The 21821-nt window shown below is 35.4% G+C and overlaps 1 protein-coding gene across 4 annotated transcripts in view; it reads left to right on the top strand.

Moving 5' to 3' along the window:
- RABGAP1L (RAB GTPase activating protein 1 like) overlaps positions 1–21821 on the top strand; it is a 744356-nt gene that overhangs the window by 101058 nt on the left and 621477 nt on the right. For all 4 annotated transcript variants that reach the window (XM_038542444.1, XM_038542442.1, XM_038542443.1 and 1 more), the window contains 3 exons: positions 12435–12501; positions 17727–17829; positions 21303–21469. In XM_038542444.1, the coding sequence (XP_038398372.1) occupies positions 12435–12501; positions 17727–17829; positions 21303–21469 (337 nt within the window). The remainder of the gene's footprint in view (positions 1–12434; positions 12502–17726; positions 17830–21302; positions 21470–21821) is intronic.

Raw genomic sequence — 21821 nt, 5'->3', positions numbered from 1 at the left:
TACCTGTTCGTCTTTTCCTTTTGCTGGTTTTGCTTTGTATCTGTTCACTGTAATAAATCATAGACAGAAGTACAACTATATGCTGAGTCCTGCGAGTCCTCCTAGCAAATCTTTGAACCTGAAGTGGTCTTAGAGACTCCAACACAAGAGCATTTTGTTGTAACTCATTTTTCATGTAGGAATCACATTTAAAATCACTATTTTCTTCCTTGGGAGTGTATGTATTTGTAGTTTTTGCTGATTATAGAAAATGAGCATTTGCCTAATTGAAGGTTTATTAATGAGGATATAGGTCAACTATTTTGGACCTTTATGGAGCAGTAACATTTGTGAGATGAGGGTATGAGCTGATGTATAGTAAATATATTTTTGGGTTTACAGTTCTGCAAGCTCATTAACCAAGAGTGTCTTTGGATACTCAGAAGTAGTTATATTTCCTTCACACCCTTCAAATAAAAACTCTACACTCATATTCTCTTCCCATTCCAAACCCCCCCTCCCTATCAGTAACAGGAAAAGGATGCCAATATTCCTCTGGTAGTACTGCCCTTTCCTTGACTTGTACACCTTTGTTGTTCTAAACTGTAGTAAAGCAGAGTATTCCAGAGCTCTGCATGCTCTTGCCATCCTTCTTCCTACCCTCAATCTTCAGCCTCACTGAAATCTATTTGTTTTGCCTGTTTCTTTTAGGCCTTTTAAGAAGTCCAAGGCTCCTGGGTTTTCCATCAATACTCAAATGCTGATCCCCTGTATATCCTGTCTTCTGACTCTCATCTTCCACCTTTACCCAGCTTTTGGAACATTCCATTCTATACTCTGGAACTCATAGTCTGTCACAGCATAGTTTCTTTCATCCCCAAACTGATTTCTGAATGTTCCCTTCACTTTACACAAACTGGGCTTTCACCCAAGTCTACTCCTTCCTTTAAAGCCTTTTCAAGTGACTGTTTTTTCTCCTCCAACCCCTTGTACCTTTGGCCTGGAGATGTATGAGTTTCCTTCTTGCATGTCTTTGCTCCTTCCAGACTGTTTTCCTCTTCCCTCCTTGAAAACTCACAGCTTCGAATTTAATGCTCTCAGAGTTTCCCATCTGCTAGCCTCTCTTATTGCAATTATCTGCCCATCCTTGGGATTCCCATCATTCTTTGAAGATTTTAGCCTCTGGCTCACTGTCATTCTCTGATTATTAGGCTTATCGTAATTTATGGCAGTGTCAATATCTATGTAGATGATTTTTCTAATAACCTAGCTTCTTAGTTTCTTGACCTCTTCTTGTCCACAGATCTTTTCCTCCTCCCCAACCACCTACTTCCACAACCATACTTGAATTTGACTGTGAGTTCATGACTGAACTCCCTTCATAATCTCAGTGTCATGTATCCCACTGTCTGATCATTACCTCTTATCTCTCTAATTCATTCTTATTTTCTCAATTCCACTAATTCTTTGATCTCACTGAGACTAATATTCTGTGGTCCTATCCTGTTTTACTGTCCCTCATCACCACTCACTTCATGTTTTTACTCTATTAGTTGTCTCTGTCCCAATTAGATTACATTATGTATCTTTATAAATTATTCCTTTATATACTCCACAATCCCCTTGTTCTCTTTTCCATTTTCCTACTTGCTTGGCATATTCCCATCTCTAGTTAGTTCCAGCTTTCTGCTCCTTTGCACCAACACCTATTATAACTAAATGTAGCTGGGGAAATAACAGACATATAGTCATGCTAATTGACTTCACTTGAGGTTTGTGACCATAACTTCAGTTGTACCTTTATGTTGCTAGCATCCCTATTATTTTACTAGACAAGCTATTTCATCTTTTACCTAGGCTATTTCATACCTTCTCTTCAAATATCCATCATGTCTTCTACCATGTTTGCTCTCAACCAGTGATCTCTTATTTAAGATGATAGAAAAAATAATAGAACCTAAATATTACCATCACCTTGTCTACCAGTTTATCTCATCTATACAGTCTTTTCTCTTATTACTCTGGATGAAGTGCCCATGCTTTTGGCCAACTTTCTACTTGTATAGTAGATTTTATTAGATTTTTCCTTCCTGACATTAGTTTAACAGTCTTTCCTCTACCACACTTACTCCTTAGTTACCTCACCCAGTCTTTTTAAATATATGACTTTAAATATATCTATAAATGAATGACTTCCACATTTTTAATCTCAAACCTGAGGTCTCTTCTGAATCCCAATTTTATACACACACCGCCTCCAGATCTACATTTGGCATTTGTTTCCTTGTTTGTTTATAGCATCTGTATTCATAATTACCCAAAGTTGGAAGCAGCCAAGATGACTTTTAATATGTGAGTGAATAAACAAACTAAGGTACATGCAGTCAATGGAATAATCACTAAAAAGAAGTGGGCTTTCAAGCCAGGGAAAGGAGGAACTTAAATGTATATTGCTGTGAAAGAAGTCAATCTGAAAAGGCTACCATGATTCCAAATGTATGACATTCTAGAAAAGGCAAAGCTATGGAGACTGTAAAAAGATTAGTGGTCAAGGGTTGGAGGGGAGAGAGTGTTAAATAGATGCAACATGAAGATTTTAGAAGAGTGAAACTATTTTGATGACCCTGTAATGGTGGATTTAGGCAGTCACTATATATTTGTCAAAACCTGTACACTGTACAACACTAAAAGTGAATCCTGTTTTAAAGTATGGGTTTTGGGTGATAACAATTAAGTTAGTGAAGGTTAAACAAGTATATCACTGTAGTGCAGGATGTTGACGGTAGAGGAAGGGGTTAGGGCAGTATTTCAGAACCCTGTACTTTATGCTCAATTTTTCTGAAAGCCTAAAACCACTTCAAAAAATCTATTAATTAAAATAAAACTATGTGCTATATAACTAAATATTTAAAGCATCAGAAGTAACTTCTTGGCAAACCTGAAGTACAGAATCTAGACATTCCTGTCTGTACTCAAGGCATCAGACAACACTGAGAATGGGTAGGGCAGAGCACAACAATCGCTGGGAGGCAAATCAACATAGCTGGGGGGTCTCTACCATTTATTCTCTATTAAGATATGACCTATCGAAAGGGAATGATGTTTGTGTGATCAAATCAGGTTGCTTCTCCTTCCCCATTGCAATTAATCTTTTCATCATCATCTTAATTCTCTTAGCACACTCAGGGCATAACATATTATTTTCTAGGTCTGGGGATGAAAAAGTGCAGGTGAGTAACAGGAAGAGAAGGATCATCCTTTTGGGAGTGTCAGGTACCCAGGTCTGACCTGCACGGAACTGCAGGCGAACTTAACCTTTTATGTCTGCCAAGACAGGTCTGTCATGGACCATACACCACCTGACACCAAAAGCTTGCAGCAGCAAGGTCTCAACAGAAGGAGGAATAGAACATGAACTCACAGACCTGAATTGACTGGCTCTTGCAGCAATTCTTGACCATCCTGCCAACATGCCTTCCTTTGATGAAGTAATCACTTCAACTCTATTAATCTCTTCCTGTCTTTCACTCTTACAGCTTTCCTAAATCCTTGCTCTCTTAGCCACCATCTTGCATTTCCTCTAATATGACTGCAATTTAGCCTCTGGTGATGTTTTAGGAATATTGTTTCTTTCAGAGTAAGCATATTTCTGGAGCCTCAGGTAAACCTTTATTTTCTGGCCACCAGTACTCAAATTGTTGACGCCAGTTCCACAGAGTGTCCCAAGCCACTTTATTAACTGGAGGCAAACTGGTTGGGAAAGGAAGGATTGTGGTATTACAACTATGTTTTGGACAAGACTTGAATTATTCATTTATTTAAGGATAATGAACTTTATCATTTGTCCCAGGCATCTTCTGACTGACTTCTAAAGTTGAAGAAATATTTGGTTCCATTTGATGTTCTTCATTAGATTCCTCATTAACTGGAACCAAGTGGAAACTACATTTTCTTCCTCTAATGCTTCCTCAGAGAAATTCTTACTGTTTTCATAATTTGAGTACGATATTTCTAGGAACCCTCTTAGGAGGACAAAGCCAGCAGTGTAATGTGTTAGGATATCTGTTGCTTACTCCTTTTCACATCTTCATTTGGCATTTCAAAGTTATGGTGTCCAAAACTCAAATTTGATTCCCAACCCTGTTCCAAACCTGTTCCTTTTTTTTTTTTTTTTTTTTTTTTTTTTTTTTTTTTTAGAAATTCTTTTGAGCTTTTTTTTTAAATTTTTTATTTATTTATGATAGTCACAGAGAGAGAGAGAAAGAGAGAGAGAGAGGCAGAGACACAGGCAGAGGGAGAAGCAGGCTCCATGCACCGGGAGCCCGAAGTGGGATTCGATCCCGGGTCTCCAGGATCACGCCCTGGGCCAAAGGCAGGCGCCAAACCGCTGCGCCACCCAGGGATCCCCAAACCTGTTCCTTCTATAGCCTCCCTCAGTCTTAGCAGTTTGTAACTTGACCCTTACAGTTACTCAGGGTGAATAACTTAGAGTCAGATCTTTCATTCTGTACACTTTATTCTTAGTAAATCTTATCAGTTCTACGTTTAACTATATAAGGAAAGATAAAACTCTAGACAAAAGGGTTAAAAAAAGGTATCAATACACATGGAAGAAAATTTAGATGAAATAAAGAGTAATTAGAAGAAAAAAAGTAAATGAAATTATAGCTGAGAAAAAGAATCAGGAACTCCAGATGGAATCACTATTATTCTTATATTGTTAAAAAGTGCTAAAGTTGTTTATGCTTTACATTTCCTCATATAGTTGATTTTAGGATTTTTTGCTGATGTTTTATCTTTACCTACATTTGATTAACCTTTGTGTGGGAGAAAATGAGCCCTTGTGGATCAGCAGTGGCTGTGAGGGAAAATATTATTTTTCTTTATGCTTTTTGATGTTTTTAAATTGTGTTTACAAGTATATTCAATTATAAAAATTCTTGGCTTTTAATTATTTTGATATATATTTGGTATATGCAAAAGCCCAAATAATGTATCATTATCCCCAAATTTCCTATATTATTCCTATTGAGTGGTAAAACAAAATGATTACTAAATGTTTTTAGCAGTGATTAAATGCAGTGTTAGATTTTGAAATTTCTTGGTTTGATTGTCCTAATCATTTTTAATATTCTATTTTTATCTGACTATAAGTTCTCCTTTTGTATTTGAACAGAGTTAGTGGAAGTATTCATATTTGAATATGATTCTGCATTTCAAATTTTGATCCATTATAATGTGGGAGTTAATGGGAACATTATTTCCCCAGGATGGTATGCTTGGATGTTGTGTGTTCTTGAAGTTTACTGGTTGATAATTTTAAAAAGGAAGAAAAAAAAAAAGGTCTTAAAAATATTGCCTTTTATAGCCTCTTTGCAGATTAAATTCTCTGTACTGGTATTAGATCTAAAACAGTCCTAAGCATCTATTTAAAATATTTTTTTTAAAAAGATTTTATTTATTTATTTATTTATTTATTTATTTATTTATTTATTTGAGAGAGAGCATGCGCATGTGTGAAAGTGTGAGTGGGGACAGGGGAGGGCAGAGGGAGAGGAAAGAGAATCTCAAGCAGGTTCTGTGCTGAGCATGGAGCCAGTATCACAGGGCTTGATCCCACAATCCTGAGATCACAACCTGAGCCGAAATCGAGTCAGGGACTAACCGCCTGAGCCAACCAGCTGCCTCCTAAGCATCTATTTTATTTTTTCCCTAGTAATTACTCCTAATAACCCAGATAATCTTAGAGAAAAAAGTAAAAATTTCCTACTTGAAGAACAGAAAGAAAAGAACAACCAGTTTTTTAAACCTCATTTGCTGGGAAGTATAAAAACTAATGGAGAGACTTCTTCCTGTGATTAATGTCACTGAAGCTAGCAAGGCTTTTAAGTTCACCAACTATGGAGTCCTTCATCTGGATTTAAATCCTGGCTCTGCGGTGATTTGGCCAAGTTATTTATTTATTTATTTATTTATTTATTTATTTATTTATTTATTTATTTATTTTTAATTTTATTTATTTATGATAGGCACACAGTGAGAGAGAGAGAGAGGCAGAGACATAGGCAGAGGGAGAAGAAGGCTCCATGCACCGGGAGCCCTACGTGGGATTCGATCCCGGGTCGGGTCTCCAGGATCACGCCCTGGGCCAAAGGCAGGCGCTAAACCACTGCGCCACCCAGGGATCCCTTGGCCAAGTTATTTAATTTCTCTGTGTTTCGGTTTCTAATTTGTAAATTGTTAATAATATCTTTTAAGAATTTTTGGAGGGGGCAGCCTGGGTGGGTCAGTGGTTTAGCACCGCCTTCAGCCCAGGGTGTAATCCTGGTGACTCAGGATTGAGTCCCATGTCAGGCTCCCTGCAAGGAGCCTACTTCTGCCTGTGTCTGTGCCTCTCTCTCCTTCTCTGTCTCTCATGAATAAATAAATAAAATGTTTAAAAAAATTTTTTTTTGGAGGAAAAAAATTAGACAATACTTGTAAAGTACTTGGATTAGTCCCTGACTCAGAATAAATGCTTAATAAATGCTTGCTGTTATTACTATTGGTAGTATTATCACTAGTACCTCAATCACCAGTACAACAATTACTGAGTTGGTTTTGAATGATAAGTGGAAATGATAAGTAGCCTGCACAATCAGAGTAGACCGCTGCTGTGAGAAGGCAAACACCTTGGCCAGATTTTTTAGCACTTATGTACATGCAAGTGGTCTTTGCTTTACAGTTATGATAATGCACAAATTTATATTACTTTGGTTTAGTTAAATAACACCAGTCCTGCAGCCCACATGGTTCAAATTTTTGTTATCATGGTATATTAGTTTTGAGTAATTGCAAAAAGTAAAGACTCTGCTATTAACTCTTCAGTCCATAGTCTTTATATAAGTACAAGATCAGGGACTAGTCATGTCACTACTTTGAAATTGTTTTGATAATGGTAATAGTGTATCTCTTACTTTGTTTACTACCAGACAACAAAGTGTGTTGTTGTATTACATCCTTCTCTCTCAGTGATAATAAACCTGTGTAACATTTCACAAAAATGGGTAATCTAAAGAGTTGGCCAAGAAATATAAAAGTGATAATGCTAAAAGTGAAATTGCATGTGATCTTAGATTTGGAAATGATGACAGCTGAATGAAGATAGGAAGAGACCTAAGCCCTGCATGAAGCTATGGTGTGAACCATTCTGAAAAAGTCTGGTGAATATAAAGAGCACAGTAAAGTCACTCTATCATCTTTAAGCTTCAGTAGGAATAGAGAGCTGCTTAGGGTTGAAATGGAGCATTTACTTCTACTTTGGATTAAAGACTGTGATAAAAAAGAAAATTCTAGTGAGTTTTGCTAGCAATTGAGCCAAAATTTTGAAGTTAGTTCCCACATTGAAAGGCAGTGGTAATTGCAAGACTGGAGATCATGAGGTTTCTTTAGCTGAGTTTTGGAAGAAATATACAAGCATGCAATTGAAAACATTCATGTGGGAAGCCTGGGTGGCTCAGTCAGCATCTGACTTTTGATTTTGGCTCAGGTCATGATCTCAGGATTCTGGGATTGAGACCCGTGTTGGGCTCTGCATTCATTAGAGAGTCTGCTTGAGGATTCTCTCTCTCCTTCTTCCCTTGTCCCTCCACACTATGTGCATGCTCACTCTCTTTCTCAAATCTTAAAAAAAAATGCATCATGACAGGAAGCAACAATAAACAGTATGCATGTGGCATGCATGGCAGAACTTTTACTGTACCATACAAATAACTTTTCAGGATTTGAATAGGACATAAGTGGAATTATAAAGATGTAGGACCATGGGAATGTTGACATTGCCACTGTACAGTGGAATGTAGATAGGCAGCCAGAGGAACATAGGATTAATTTAGCAGCATAAGTAAGGAAAGTGGTTGTGATGAAAAGGATGAATGTCCTGGAGGAAGTTATGCCGGCAAAAACTTCACATTAAAGGAACCCTCAGAAATACTTCATAATGTTGAAAGCACAAAGGATAAAATATTGGAAGCAGATTCAAACTGAGAAAGGAATAGGAGTGTTTACCAAGGCATAGAAAAAAATGCTTACTCTGCATTGTAAATTATATGAAAAGAAAGCAAGCTCTATTCAATCTTGTTTCTGAAGAAATAAAGCACTTTTATGTTTCTGAGTGATTTATTTATTTATTTATTAGATTTTATTTATTTATTTATGAGAGAGAATGAGAGAGGCAGAGACACAGGCAAAGCTGCAGGGAGCCTGGTGCCAGGACTCGGGATCATGCCCTGAGGCAAAGGCAGCCGCTCAACCACTGAGTCACCCAGACATCCCCTGAATGCTTTAAATTACAAAGTACTAAATAAATAATAGTTTACTTTTTCCCCCTCCATTTCCTTGTATACTTACAACTGACAGCAAAGAGTTTTTAAAGTTTTGACAAAAATAAAGGTTGCAGAACGATTAAAAATTTCCCCATTGATCCTAACATCGCTTTGCCCAGTTTCTCTTGTGTGGTTAATTGTAATGGTTCTCCATACTGCGCATAGTGAGGAATGCCTGTGTATCTGTCTTGATTCCTTTAGCGAGTGAAAAACCCAACATTTCTCATCTGGGGAACTTTTCCAACTATCTTTTAACTTCTTCAGTATGAGATTGAGTGGGATTCCAATTTTTATAAAATTCATCTTTTAGTCTGAAAAAATATGACATAGCTTTTTTTGGTATTTCTGTTTACCTCCTCTGACATACTGTCACTTTTGCATTTTTAACAACAAAAATTCAGTTAGGAAACAGTGTTTCTTAACTGACATTGGTAGGTGCTTGCCCCCTTTCGTTTTCCTTTCTTCCTTTTTATCCATAGTCTTCATGGAGATAGATAAGATTCTGATCATTTGATGGACGGAAAGCAAAAGCAAAACATTTAAGTTGACTGTTAGAGAACATGGTTTTCTCACTCTTCCATCACTTAAGTCTAAAGCAATGCTAGATTTGCTAAATTCTGGTGTTTGTGTGGATGCTAACTTGGTGTTAAAAACTGTTTCAAGTTCTATTTTGGGTAAAAACTCAGAGGTATTATGGAAGGTTAAACTTTATCTTCTTAATAATAGTGGCAATTGTCAGATCTCCTGGGCAGCTTAGTTGGTTAAACATCTGCCTTTGCCTTAGGTCATGATCCCAGGAGCCCTGTGTGGAGCTCCCTGCTCAGCCGGGAGCCTGCTTCTCCTTCTCCCTCTGTGCTCTTTCTCTCTCTAAAATAAATAAAATCTTAAAAAAATAATAGTGGCAATTGTAATAATTTATAATTGGGAACTACTTTCTAGTTTACAGTGTACTTTCACCCTGTGGGTTTTCATTTCAGCTTACATGAACATAGCAAACTTGGAAGCAGATAGCATTTGTATTTTAGAAATGTAGAAAGTGAGATATTGCAGTATAACTTACCCTGGATCACATGGAAAATTCGTAATCTTTCCTGATAGGCTACGGAGGTGACAGAGTATAATGTGTAAAAGACCTGCAGTTTTGGATCATGGACATGGGCTTGAATCCCAGTCTTTTAACTTAATAGCTGTGTTGTTTGGGACAAATCATTTCTACCAAAATGAAAACTAGTTGCATTTTGCATACGCAGGTTGTTTTGAAATGTAAATGTGCAATGTAGTAATGTCTGACTTAAGGTATTTAATAAACAGTATATACCATAATTAATGTAATAATATTAATATATCTCATTCTCAGATTTGATTTCAAATTTTAGGTCAGCTATGTACTATATTATAAATAATATCGGTTATGTCTCTTTTCTGCTTTATTAACATTCTGTTTGTACAGTGATCGTAGAACTTACCATATCAGGTTGTAATTCCCTGTTTACTTGTATTTTTCTCCTCCTATAGACTGTGAGCTGCTTGAGAAAACAGGTGTGATGACAGTTTTCTACATTATTTATAGAGTTAACAAGAAAAGGTTGAATGCTTTGACCTCCCCAATGAAATACTTAATATTCGCGTTAGGTGTTTGTGGTACTAATAATATCTAATTACTAACACATTATTCCGAATAAACCTTGCTTGTATGTGTAGGAAACCTGATGTGCTTTAATGAAATATAATTTTGAAAATGACTAATACAGCTTGATAGAAAAAACTGCAATTTTCGTGTTGGAAGAACTCCTTAGAGTTTGGGTATTATACCTTTCCTGTTTTCTAGAAGAGGAAGCAGAAGCTCAAGGGGTTGGGTGCTTTCTCTAAGGTCATACTACTGGCTGGTGTCAGGATTTTAAAAAAAGTTTTTATTTTATTTATTTTAGAGAGAGAAAAAGGGCTGGGGGCGGGGAGGGGGGCGGGTGGAGGAAGATGGGGAGGGAGAGGGACAAGCAGACGCTGCACTGAGCATGTAGCCTGGCTTGGCTTACAATCTTGAGATCTTGCCTGAGCTGAAATGAAGAGCTGGACACTTAACTGACTGAGCCACCCAGGTGCCCCAGTGGCAGGATATTTTATTTATAATCCAGGAAAAGAGCAGCATATCAAAGATCATCAAAATAAGTGAGAGAGTTGCCATTTAAGGAAAACCTAAACCTCTAAAGGTTCTTTTTTGCAGTAGAGTTTAACATGGGAATATTAGGAAAATATAAAATTGTATCAATTTTATCATTCACCTGCAAATGATTGGCAAACAAAATGATAAAAAACTTTGTTTTCAAAAAGAGCAAAAAGAAATGTAGGGAGGTTGCATACTAAATTGTTAACATTGGTTAACATTGATTCCTAAGGGGGCTGATGTTAGAGGAAGGGTAAATTATGTTTTCTTTATACATTTTGGTATCCGTTAACTTTTAAAGTGAATATATAATAGTTTTGTAACTTAAAAGCTCTCTATGTAATATAGAAAATTGTTTAAAAAAAAACATGAGAGATACAAACCAAAACAAAGCATATAGGGAATGTGAGAGATGTCTTCTGTCCTTATTACCTTTTTATTTGGGGTGGGGGACCAAATTTCATATCTGAAAAAAGAATTCACTTCTTTATCCTTGCCTAGCAAGTATTTAAGGCAGTGGTAAAAGAAATAGTACAGTAAGTTGCTTAATTAACATTTAATTTGTAGTGTTTATTACAGGAGTTCATAGGGAGATTATAGCAGTGTAATTATACTAAAATTGTGGATATTAGGGTATTATTTCCTTCATAGTACATTACATTTTGTTAGGTAGTACAGTGATGGGTTTGGAAAGTTATCTTCAGAGCTCAGTGACTTTATCTTTGTCATGTACTTGATTGTTTTTGGATGCCTAAAAGAGCCTTGAGCATGGTATCCTCAAGTACTAACAGGAAGCATGTATTATTGTTTTATCACTTACTAGACTCATATTGGGATAGAATTTAATTTGTTCACAGAAGAATAAGATGTGCTACTAGAAAAGTGAACTTTTGGAAAATAACAAGGATCAGATTGAGTAATGACATGTTAGGTGCCGGTATTTTGAAATTTAGAAAATCTTAACATATTTAATTTATTTACATTCTCTACTCCTGAGTGAAATGTTCCATAGCATATTTTATATGTTGGAAAACTACAATAAAAACACTAGTAAGTGTGAATGTGCGTTGTTGGCAGAGGGATACTGAAGGCAGATCACATTGCTTCTAGAGTTATAAGATCTATTTAATAGACAAAAGGATTAGAATAAATTGTTGAATTTCTCTGGACTCTACTTTCTTACTAAAAAGCGGAATTAATGATAACCTAACAAATATAAAAATGTTGGATTTAGCTGACTTTTATAGCTTGTAAAAATCCTTGACAAATAAAGTAGTAGTAGTATTGATGGGATTCCTAAAGCTTCTCTAGAATCAGGAAACACAGAAAAAGTAAATAGTTAATTGTATATTGTATGTTGGATAATATCTTCACTAGTATAATGGCACATTTAGTAACGAGTTTCATAAAACATTTTTTCAAACTTAAGGTATAATAAATATTAGCAGGCTACTCAGTGAAAATGACTATTGAAGACCAGGGTAATTCTTTCTGTTAATTTGACTTGATACAGATTGAGCACAGTCTTTTAAAAATCATTTTTTATTTAATTGGGGTAGTTGATTTTGACTTCTATGTTTGAAATAACTCCAAGGCAAATAAAGTCTCATTTCTACTAGAAACCAGTTCATGTCTCACTACTGTATTTTGTTTCAGTCAATAACTTGTGGCCATTTTTATTATAGTTTCTGATCACTGGTAATTTCTTACATGCAGAAATAAAGATCTGGGAATTTAGATAACTTTTTCTATGTGATTTTATTATGTATCTTAATGAATTTTTTTAATGGTGTTTCTTTTAAAAAACTAAAGCTATTTGTAAGTACAGAGCTCAGACTGTATAGTTATTATAAAAAGGCTTTTTGCTCACTGGGCTTCTATATATTCTTGATACCTTATTTGTCCTTTTTTTCCCCCCCCAATATTTTCAGATGTTTTGGAATGTTATTAAGCCCAGGTCGAAACGTGAAGAACAGTGACATGCATTTACTGGATATGGTAATGATAATCTTAAACACATTAACCAAGTATAGATGATAGTTAATTTATATTTTAGAAGTATTTTCTATTTTAAAGTTTTGTAATATTGTCAGAGTTTCTAACTTTCAACTGTATGGTAGTAATAATTTTGGAAACTCAAAATTACTTATAAGAGAGATTTAGAAAACTTTCCACCAAAATGTCATAAGCAAACTGTAAGCAAATAAAAGGATACATTTACGACAATGTCCATCCATTCATCTGTTTGGGTTCTTAGAAAGATACCTTTTCTTTGAGCTAAAAATAACAAGTACATGATTATAACAGGCATATCCAGAGTGACTATGGTGCCTTTCATTTATTTTAATGCACTGTTATTAATTTGAGTACTGTGATGAATGCTTTTGTTTTTTTGAAAGCATTTCCCTTTGTGAATTTATCCTCGTTTATTACCTATCCTTCAAAGTATATTTACTGTAGGAGTGGTAATTATTTAAGGAATTTTCTTGAAGGTTGATATATATTCGAGAGTTGATATTTGATGTAGAAATAGCTGACTATCTTAACTTTTAAACAGAAATACCTTCTGTATTGCACTTAATAAATATATTTACTTTGTGATTTAGAAATATATTCTGGTTATTACAAGGTTATTTTTTTGTAATCATCAAAAATAATATTTGTTATTACTGCCTAATTAACCTTAGTTCTGCCCTCTAGAGCAAGATGTTATGTTCTTCTGACTCATTTGAATACATGAACACTTTTAAAACAAATTTCACTTTCTTAGACTTTATTCTGACAAACTGAAAACCCTACAATTATACTTAATTTCAGAATTGTGAGACTTCTATTTATCTTGGATAATTTTAAAGTGATGCTGACTTTTCTTCCCTTTGAATATTTTCTAATATGCTACATGAATTGAGACTTTTTATAAATTTATAAACTTAATATAAGATCTACGTGAGAGAGAAAGTCGTATTTATAAGTGAAAATATTTTTTTAGGCAGATAGATTACTTATATATAGTATTTAAACAAATTATAAATAAAATTGTTTTTTAGGGGGATACAAATAACAGAGACTCCGTTTTCTTCCAGTAGTGAGAATATTTTTGGTGAAGATACTTGTACTGTAGGAGTAAGGAAATGAGAATTTTTGATCCACAGCTATTGATGCTTTTGGTGAGGAAAAATTTTCCTCTGCCTTTCAAGGTTCTTTTGTCTGGTCTAAGAATTAAATTGACAAGAGACTGATTAGTAGGAGAAAACAATTTAATTACATATGTATGGGGGCTCTGTAAGAATATGAGGCTTACAGACAGTCAGACAATGAGGCTTATTTGCCATTTTGAGCTACCCACCCCAGAAGGGGTAGAAGTTGGAGACTTCAAGGGGAAGGAAGACAATTCATAGGAAGATGAAAAACAATGTTTGCTAGACCACTCAGAAACAATGGGATATAGGAATTTAAAGAAACAGATTCTGCTAATTTCCTCCCTATGTCACCTACTTTATTTTATACTGTAGTTATCTATGGCGACTATAAGGGGGAGGTCAAAGGTTTTTTCTGACCTTTTGTTTTTTTAAAAGTAATCAGCCTGAAAATAACCCACATGCCTAAGAGATATATTTTTGGTGGCAAATTTTGCTCCCCTATAGTACCTAGGAAGAGTCTAATAGCAAGGTACCAAGAAGAGCTGAAAACGAAGTAGAGCCAGGTTTCTTGGAACTGGAATACATTTTAAAAGTCCTAGAAGTGCCTCAGAAAGTTTGTAGATCTTTACAATTAACCATTTATTGACACTAGACTAGTAGCTGGACTCACAATTACCAATACATTTACATTATAATCCAGTAAGCCTGTAATCTGGATGTGTAAAAAGGCAGAAATAAAGTTTTCATGAAACAGTTCTTATCCCTTACATGAGTGAGGAACTCTGCTATTTTTTCTTCTACTTGATTAACAAGTCTGACATAATCCACTAAATTGATTTTATGATCCACAAATGGGTCACAGACTGCTGATTGGAAAGCATTAGCCTGTAACCTCTCGAGGGTCAGGATCATTTTGTTTTGTTTTCCTTGCTGGATACTTATAGGCATACACCATGGCTTATAATAGGCTCCTATTTGCTTAATGAATGGGTGGGTTAGCATGAACTTTTTTTTTTTATTTTTTTTACTTTTTTGTGTATGTTATGTCTTTTCAGTACCATGTGTTTGCTTCACCCTACCATCTATCTGCTTACTTGACTTTATAGCTTATGCTTGCTCATGACTTGACAGTAGTTCATCTGTGGCTTACTATGTGATTCTCTGGCCTTTGTCTTATGGCTTTTTTTGCCTATTTTCCCATTGCAAACTGCCATATTCTGTCTGTATTTCCTAGTTTATTTTCCTAAGAGGAGGGCATTTAGTGGTTCCACCCTGGCATAGTTTGGGTAGAGATTTTTGTTGTCCAGATGTCCCTTCACTGCCATTCCTGATTTTGTTAGCCCTACTTGTGGTGCGGGAGATGGGTCAGGAAGAACTTTTTAGCAGATAATTGAAGAAGTATCTTTTTTTCTTTTAAAGATTTATTTACTTATTGAGAGAGCAAAAGCTAGAGTGAGCAGAGGGAAGAGCAGAGGGAGAGAAATCCTCAGGCAAGCTCCCCTCTGGGTGTGGAGCCTGACTCGGGGCTTGATTTCACAACCCCAAGATCATGACCTGAGCTGAAACCGAGTGTCAGACACTCAACTGACTGAGCCATCCAGGCACCCCAAGAAGTATCTTTATTAGAGGCTGGGAGTAAGTTAGTGTGTGTGATGGAAATGTCTAGTTCAATAATAAAAATGCCATATTTAATGAGGAGAAACTTTTATTGAGGGCTTTTGATGTATAAGATAGATTACTGTGGTAGTGTATTGTGAAGACTACAAAGACAAAACTATGTTGAGTTAGGCTATTTTGGTTAATAAGGAACAAAGTTCTGCTTAGAACACCTTAGACAACAGAAGAGTTTGTTGATCTTCATGAAATCGTATCTAAACCTGCAAAGTGGTTTCTGCTATCTAGACTTTCTTTTCAGTCTGTCTCACCTCCCTCCATGGGCTTACTTTTTCTTTGAGCCTCTTTTTAGGGTGGGCTCTTGCTCTTTTTCTACTGCTGCCCCAGCTCCCAGGCAGGCTCTGATGCTCTGCCTCCCTCTCTTTCTGTACCTCCTTCCCCTTCTCTGTTTCTTTACTTTCTCTTTCTCTCACCTTTTCCTACCTTGTCCTCCTCTCCCCCCCACCCCCCATTCCCTTCTCTCTCTCTCTCCTCCTTTTCGTTCTCTCCTTCCCTGCCTCCCAGTATCTGCTTTTGTGTTTGGACTGCATGATAATTTTTTTTTTAAAGATTTTATTTATTTATTCATGAGAGACCCAGGGACAGAGAGAGAGAGAGAGAGAGAGAGAGAGAGAGAATGAGAGAGAGAGAGGCAGGCAGACACAGGCAGAGGGAGAAGCAGGCTCCATGCGGGGAGCCTGACGTGAGACTCGAACCCGGGTCTCCAGGGTCAGGCCCTGGGCTGAAGGAGGTGCTAAACCGCTGACCCACCCGGGCTGCCCCTGCACGATCATTTTTAATGAATTTGTTGTTGTTGTTGTTTTCTCCATTTCTCTCACCACTTAGCAGTTTCTTAATACTCTGCTCTTCTTTATGTATTCTTCCCTACTTTATAATTTCTGTTATCTTATCACTTCACTTGATATGTGGCTTGTCAGGGCCTGATCTCTGAATAAAACTTTCAGCTCTACTGCTAACTGCCCACTTCCCTTGGTATTTGCCAATGGAAAGAAATTTTTTGATTGGACTAGTTCATCTTTTTAGACTCAAGCACAGCTCAAGCTCTTTCCAGAAATTGATTGGTTTTTCTGGGGTCAGATGCCCATACTTGTTCTGAATAGGAATTTAATGAGAAAATAGAGAGGAAAGGAATAGGGAGAGAGAGAGAGAAAGGGGTGGGGAGAGAGAGATGGAGACAGAGAGTGAAGATGAATGAATATATGCATGTGTTCAATCAAGTTGCTGAGTGAGTTTTCTTTACATGGCCTTGAGTATACTTCATCTCTAGAACGCAGGGTTCCTAAACTCAAGCCGACAGTTCATTTGGCTAAATACCACCAATATACTAGGAAAATTTGCATTGTAATTACCAAATGACTGAAATAATTTTATAAGGTTTCAGAGAAGCATGTCTGTGGGGGTAAAACTGTAAAAAAGTTTTTGTTTCATCTGTTCCTTTCAGCACTCTCTCTTCATAATATGAGGAAATGGGTACAGAAAATTTAAAGTACCATAGTAAATACTCCTGCGCATGCATATACTTGTATGCTGTGTGCTGTTTTCCTGTGGGAACACCTCTAACACCCCCCCCCCCTTTCCCTTGCCCCATGCTCATACATACAGCTGTATGTGATCCTGCTTTCACTATAAGAACTGCTGGCTGCTTCAGTGAGAGTCAGGAGTGTGCTGATGGATGTCTTAAAGAGTGGAGGAGATGAAGAAGGGGAGAAGGATGGAAGGGAAAGAGGGAGCTAGTGAAAGGGAGATAAGTTAATCAACTTGGGTGTTGATTACAAACCTTTATTAGTCTCCTAACATTGATTACTGATCGTAAGAAAGTGTACATTATCTGATATAGATAATAGAAAAGTATGAACTTTGAGAGGCATTGTGATAAAGTAAATTAATACTTTAAAATATATTATAAATTAGAACTTTGGAAGAAAAATACTGCTTTTCCTTTGAGTAGCTATTAATTAAAATATCTTAAAAAAAAAGAAAAAATATCTTCAGTGAGATATATACATAGCTTTAATAGAAATTGGATATCCTTGTAGGTGTAGGTATATGAAATTTTGACAAGCAACCTAAGATAAAGCTAAATGTAACTTCAGACCAATATTATGTTTTTGTGACCCAGCATATAAAGGTATACCCCTTTTTTCCAAGAGGTATGTGCCTCTAAATAGAAACTCTGAGGAAAAAAAAAAAAAAAAAAAAAAAAAAAAGAAACTCTGAGGAAAGCTCAAGGATAATTTAACATTGAAAGAAATGCTTTTGTAGGGTGACAGAAATTTTACCAAAAAATGAATCCCATTTGATTGTAAATCCAAATTTTAATAAATTAGATTACTTATAGTAAGATATAATTTAAAATGGTGATTTTCTTGGTGTGTATATTCTCAGTGATTTCTGTCTGAACTTTTACAGGAATCCATGGGAAAGAGCTATGATGGGAGAGCTTATGTTATTACTGGCATGTGGAACCCCAATGCACCAATATTTCTGGCACTTAATGAAGAAACCCCAAAAGGTAAATTTTCTCACAGTGTTCATTATTATTTGCTTTAAATTTTATATTATGGTCAGTGTTGTTTGGTTGTGTTTTTAAACATTCTGGTGCTTATTTAAAATGAAGTTGTTCTTATTTAGATTTTGAAGTTCTTTTTTTTTTTTTTAATACTTTATGCATCAATGGGGAAAACCTGCACCATTCAAAAGAATCCTCCCCAAAGACATGTGAATTAGTTTTATTAGACTATATAGAAAGTATTTGGGGTTGTGTTTCATATGTTATTAAAGAGTTACTTTATTTTAGGACAATAATGGAAGAGAGTATGAAAGAAATGGTGAAATCAAGTTCTGGAATTTTGCGTATCTTTGATAACTATGCTACCTCTTTTTTCCTTATTATAGATTACTTATATTTTTCATTTTTAAATTTTTTATTCCAGTTTTTTGATCTTTGGGATCTTAGTATGTATATTTAGGATTTCATTTGTGGCAAACACTTTTTTCCTAGTTGTTTACCTTTTCATTTTGTTTGACATATCTAGTGCTGAACTTAAACTAAACTCCATAGCTTATGAGGTTAGTGCATTTGTCATTCTCCCATTTTGTTTATTTTTGTTCCTACTTTATCCAGATATCTGCCAATTGTGTGTTTTTTACCCGTCTGCCATCTGTCCTTAAACTAAAATTTAAATTTTTACCTCATGAGTTATAGCTAAAGTTATGTTATACTAAATATTTGCTGTGATTCCACCAATAATTTATATTGAGAAAATAATGGATCAATTGGCTTAATCTTTCATCTTATATTAGTTACTTTATACCCACAGTGGATTTTTGGAAATCATTAAGGAAAGGAGCATTAGTGAATATTGCTGTGGAAATATATTAATGAAGAGCATTAAATGATAATTATTCTCAGCTTTTCTCAACAAGAGTATTTACCAGCTCCATAAATTGCACATGTTTGATCACACGTTAAGCTGTTTCACAATGAGGGCTAAAAAGAGAGAAAAATAATGATGATTACATAACCTTTCATATTTTAGGAATAAATAATTTTTATACCCACAGTTTGTAAATTCTGGAGACAGGCTTATAAAGACCAGCCTATAACTTCTGTCTTAGAATCATTTGGAAAGTAAACATGAAAATGAGAAAAATGAGCCAGTTGATAATTTTGAAAGATTAAAATATAGGAACTTCAAATAGTAAGTTATAAAAGCAGTTTTTATCTGTTTTTAATGTGACACATAGTTCAGTTTAATTTTATTTTTTAAATACATATTTGGTCTTCTATTTTTTAAGATTTTATTTATTTATTTGAGAGAAGAAAGGGAGGGCAATTCCGCATCTTGTGTGCACGTGCATGTGCATGCTTTCTCAAATAAGTCTCAAATAAGTCTTAAAATTTCGTATCCAAAAGATAAGTTATTTTATTTTATTTATTTATTTATTTTTTTTAGATAAGTTATTTTAAATTAAAATTATTTCATATGCCTTGGGATGTCTGGGTAGCTCAGCAGTTGAGTGTCTCCCTTTGGCCCAGGGTGTGATCCTGGAGTCCTGGGATCAAGTCCCACATCAGGCTCCCTACATGGAGCCTGCTTCTCTCTCTGCCTGTGTCTCTGCCTCTTTCTCTCTCTCTCTCTCTCTCTGTCTCTCATGAATAAATAAAATCTTAAAAAAAATTATTTCATATGCCACAAAAAACACCTGATTTCTAAAATTTCCAAATGGTAGCTTTAAGATTATAAATTACTCAGAGGATTCATGAATCAGTTTGATTTTTTTATAGAAGTTGAAGCTCTGGAGATGAAATGTCTTGGATCTTTTCACTATATCACCAAGTAGTGTATTCTATTTATGTGTTGTATTATTGTTTCTTACACTTTTAAGTATTCCCCTTGGTCTGATAGGGTAAGTACAGTGTCTATAGAATCCTTGTTTCTCTTGAATTGGCAGATGGTATTTATTTAATAAGAGTGTGATAATTTGGGCAGCCCAGGTGGCTCAGCAGTTTAGTGCCGCCTTCAGCCCAGGGCGTGATCCTGGAGACCCGGGATCGAGTCCCATGTTGGGCTCTCTGCATGGAGCCTGCTTCTCCCTCTTCCTATGTCTCTGCCTCTCTCTCTCTCTGTGTCTCCCATGAATAAATAAATAAAATCTAAAAAAAAAAAAAGTGATAATTTTTTTGTTGAAATTGATATTAATAGAATGTTGTATAATGTTTTTTAAAAACACTGTTGAAGGTTTCTTCTAGTGATCAGCTTGATCATTTGAACTTTAAGAACTAAAAATGCTAGACAAAATACATTTAAAAAGTACTTCAAAAATAACAAAGAAATGACAATATGGATTAACCAAACCACAGATTGAAACGTCCAGTGAGGGGTGCTCAGCTGGCTCAGTTGGTAGAGCATGAGACTCTTATTCTCAGGGTTGAATGTTTAAGGCCAATGTTGGGCATGGAGCTACCTAAAAAAAAAAAAAAAGAGAAAAGAAAATGAAAACCCTGATGAATCCTAAGCAGGATAAATAAAATAAAACCCAAATTTCAACCTATCATAGTGAAAAGACACTAGCCTAGAAGATTCTGGAAGGAAGGCTGTGGCCAACTAAACATTTTAAATAATAACTGAAATTTTGCCTCATAAAACTATACTATTGTCTAAAACTACTTGCCAGGACTCTGATAAAGATATGTAACTGTACTGAACTATTTTATCAGAGCCTTAGTGATTTTCCTCAACATACAATGAGAGGACAATGAGGATACTGACAGATCTCCAGGGTCTTCTTTTAAATCAGACAACATTGAAATATTCATTTAAGTAACATTTTCCTGTACAAACTTAACATAGTAAAGGTTGAACATCTTTTCTAATTTGACAGTCCTTTTCCATGCAACTCATTAAAGTGAATACTTTCTTATATCTTTTTTTATAAGATGAAAGGGCAAATGTTTGTGAATTTCTAGAGGTTTTCTGGGAAATTTGAAAGGGTAGTATAAAAGACATTCTGGACATTTTGCCTTACTTTTTATATTAAGGACCTGATTTGGGGAAGGAAAAAGTAAGGTAGTCAGGAGGTTTTTTTTTTTTTTTTTTTTTTTAGATTTTATTTATTCATTCATGAGAGATAGAGAGGAAGAGACATAGGCAAAGGGAGAGGGAGAAGCAGGCTTCCCTCCGGATCCCTGAACTCCAGGATCATGACCTGAGCTGAAAGCAGAGCCCAACCATTGAGCCATCCAGGTGTCCCTGTCAGAGGAGATTTTGACAATTGATTTAAATAGTCATGAGTATTGAGAAACATACTTGAAAAATGTGGTTACCTATTTAATCAAAGTGACCATACAACATTTAAAATTAAACATAGAAGGTAAGTTGATTGAAAAGAACCTTAATTTTTTCATAAGTGGGAAATCTTTGCTTTCCTGAATAATCAGATATTAATAAAGCCAGCATAACATATGGAAAATTTCTACTGCAGATAAACGAGTATACATGACTGTGGCAGTGGATATGGTAGTCACAGAGGTGGTGGAGCCTGTGCGCTTTCTCCTGGAAACAGTAGTACGTGTGTATCCTGCAAATGAGCGATTTTGGTATTTCAGTAGAAAGACTTTCACAGAGACTTTCTTCATGAGATTGAAACAGGTAGGACCTTTTGTTCTTTGCATATAATAACCCATATATATATTTTTTTTCCTATTCCTTTTTTAATACCAAGATAATTTCTTAAGTAGTGATAAAGAGTGATAAAATTCCTTAAATAATCAAGTGATACAGTCAACCAATAGAAAATTTGAAAAATCTACACTAGGTTATGGAAATAAAAAATCCCAGCTTGTGTAATAATTATGTACTTTTCTCAGTAGAAATTTGTACTGTGTCCCTGTGAACTATCCATATACTTAATACAAATATTGATTTTATATATAAAACAACATCCTCTTATATACAGTTATTTAAAACCAAAAAGACAGGGTACAGAAATAGCATATCTTTA

This window comes from Canis lupus, chromosome 7, assembly GCF_011100685.1.
Source record: "Canis lupus familiaris isolate Mischka breed German Shepherd chromosome 7, alternate assembly UU_Cfam_GSD_1.0, whole genome shotgun sequence".
NCBI classification, from domain to species: Eukaryota; Metazoa; Chordata; class Mammalia; order Carnivora; family Canidae; genus Canis; species Canis lupus.
This window is presented reverse-complemented; position numbering and strand designations above follow the sequence as displayed.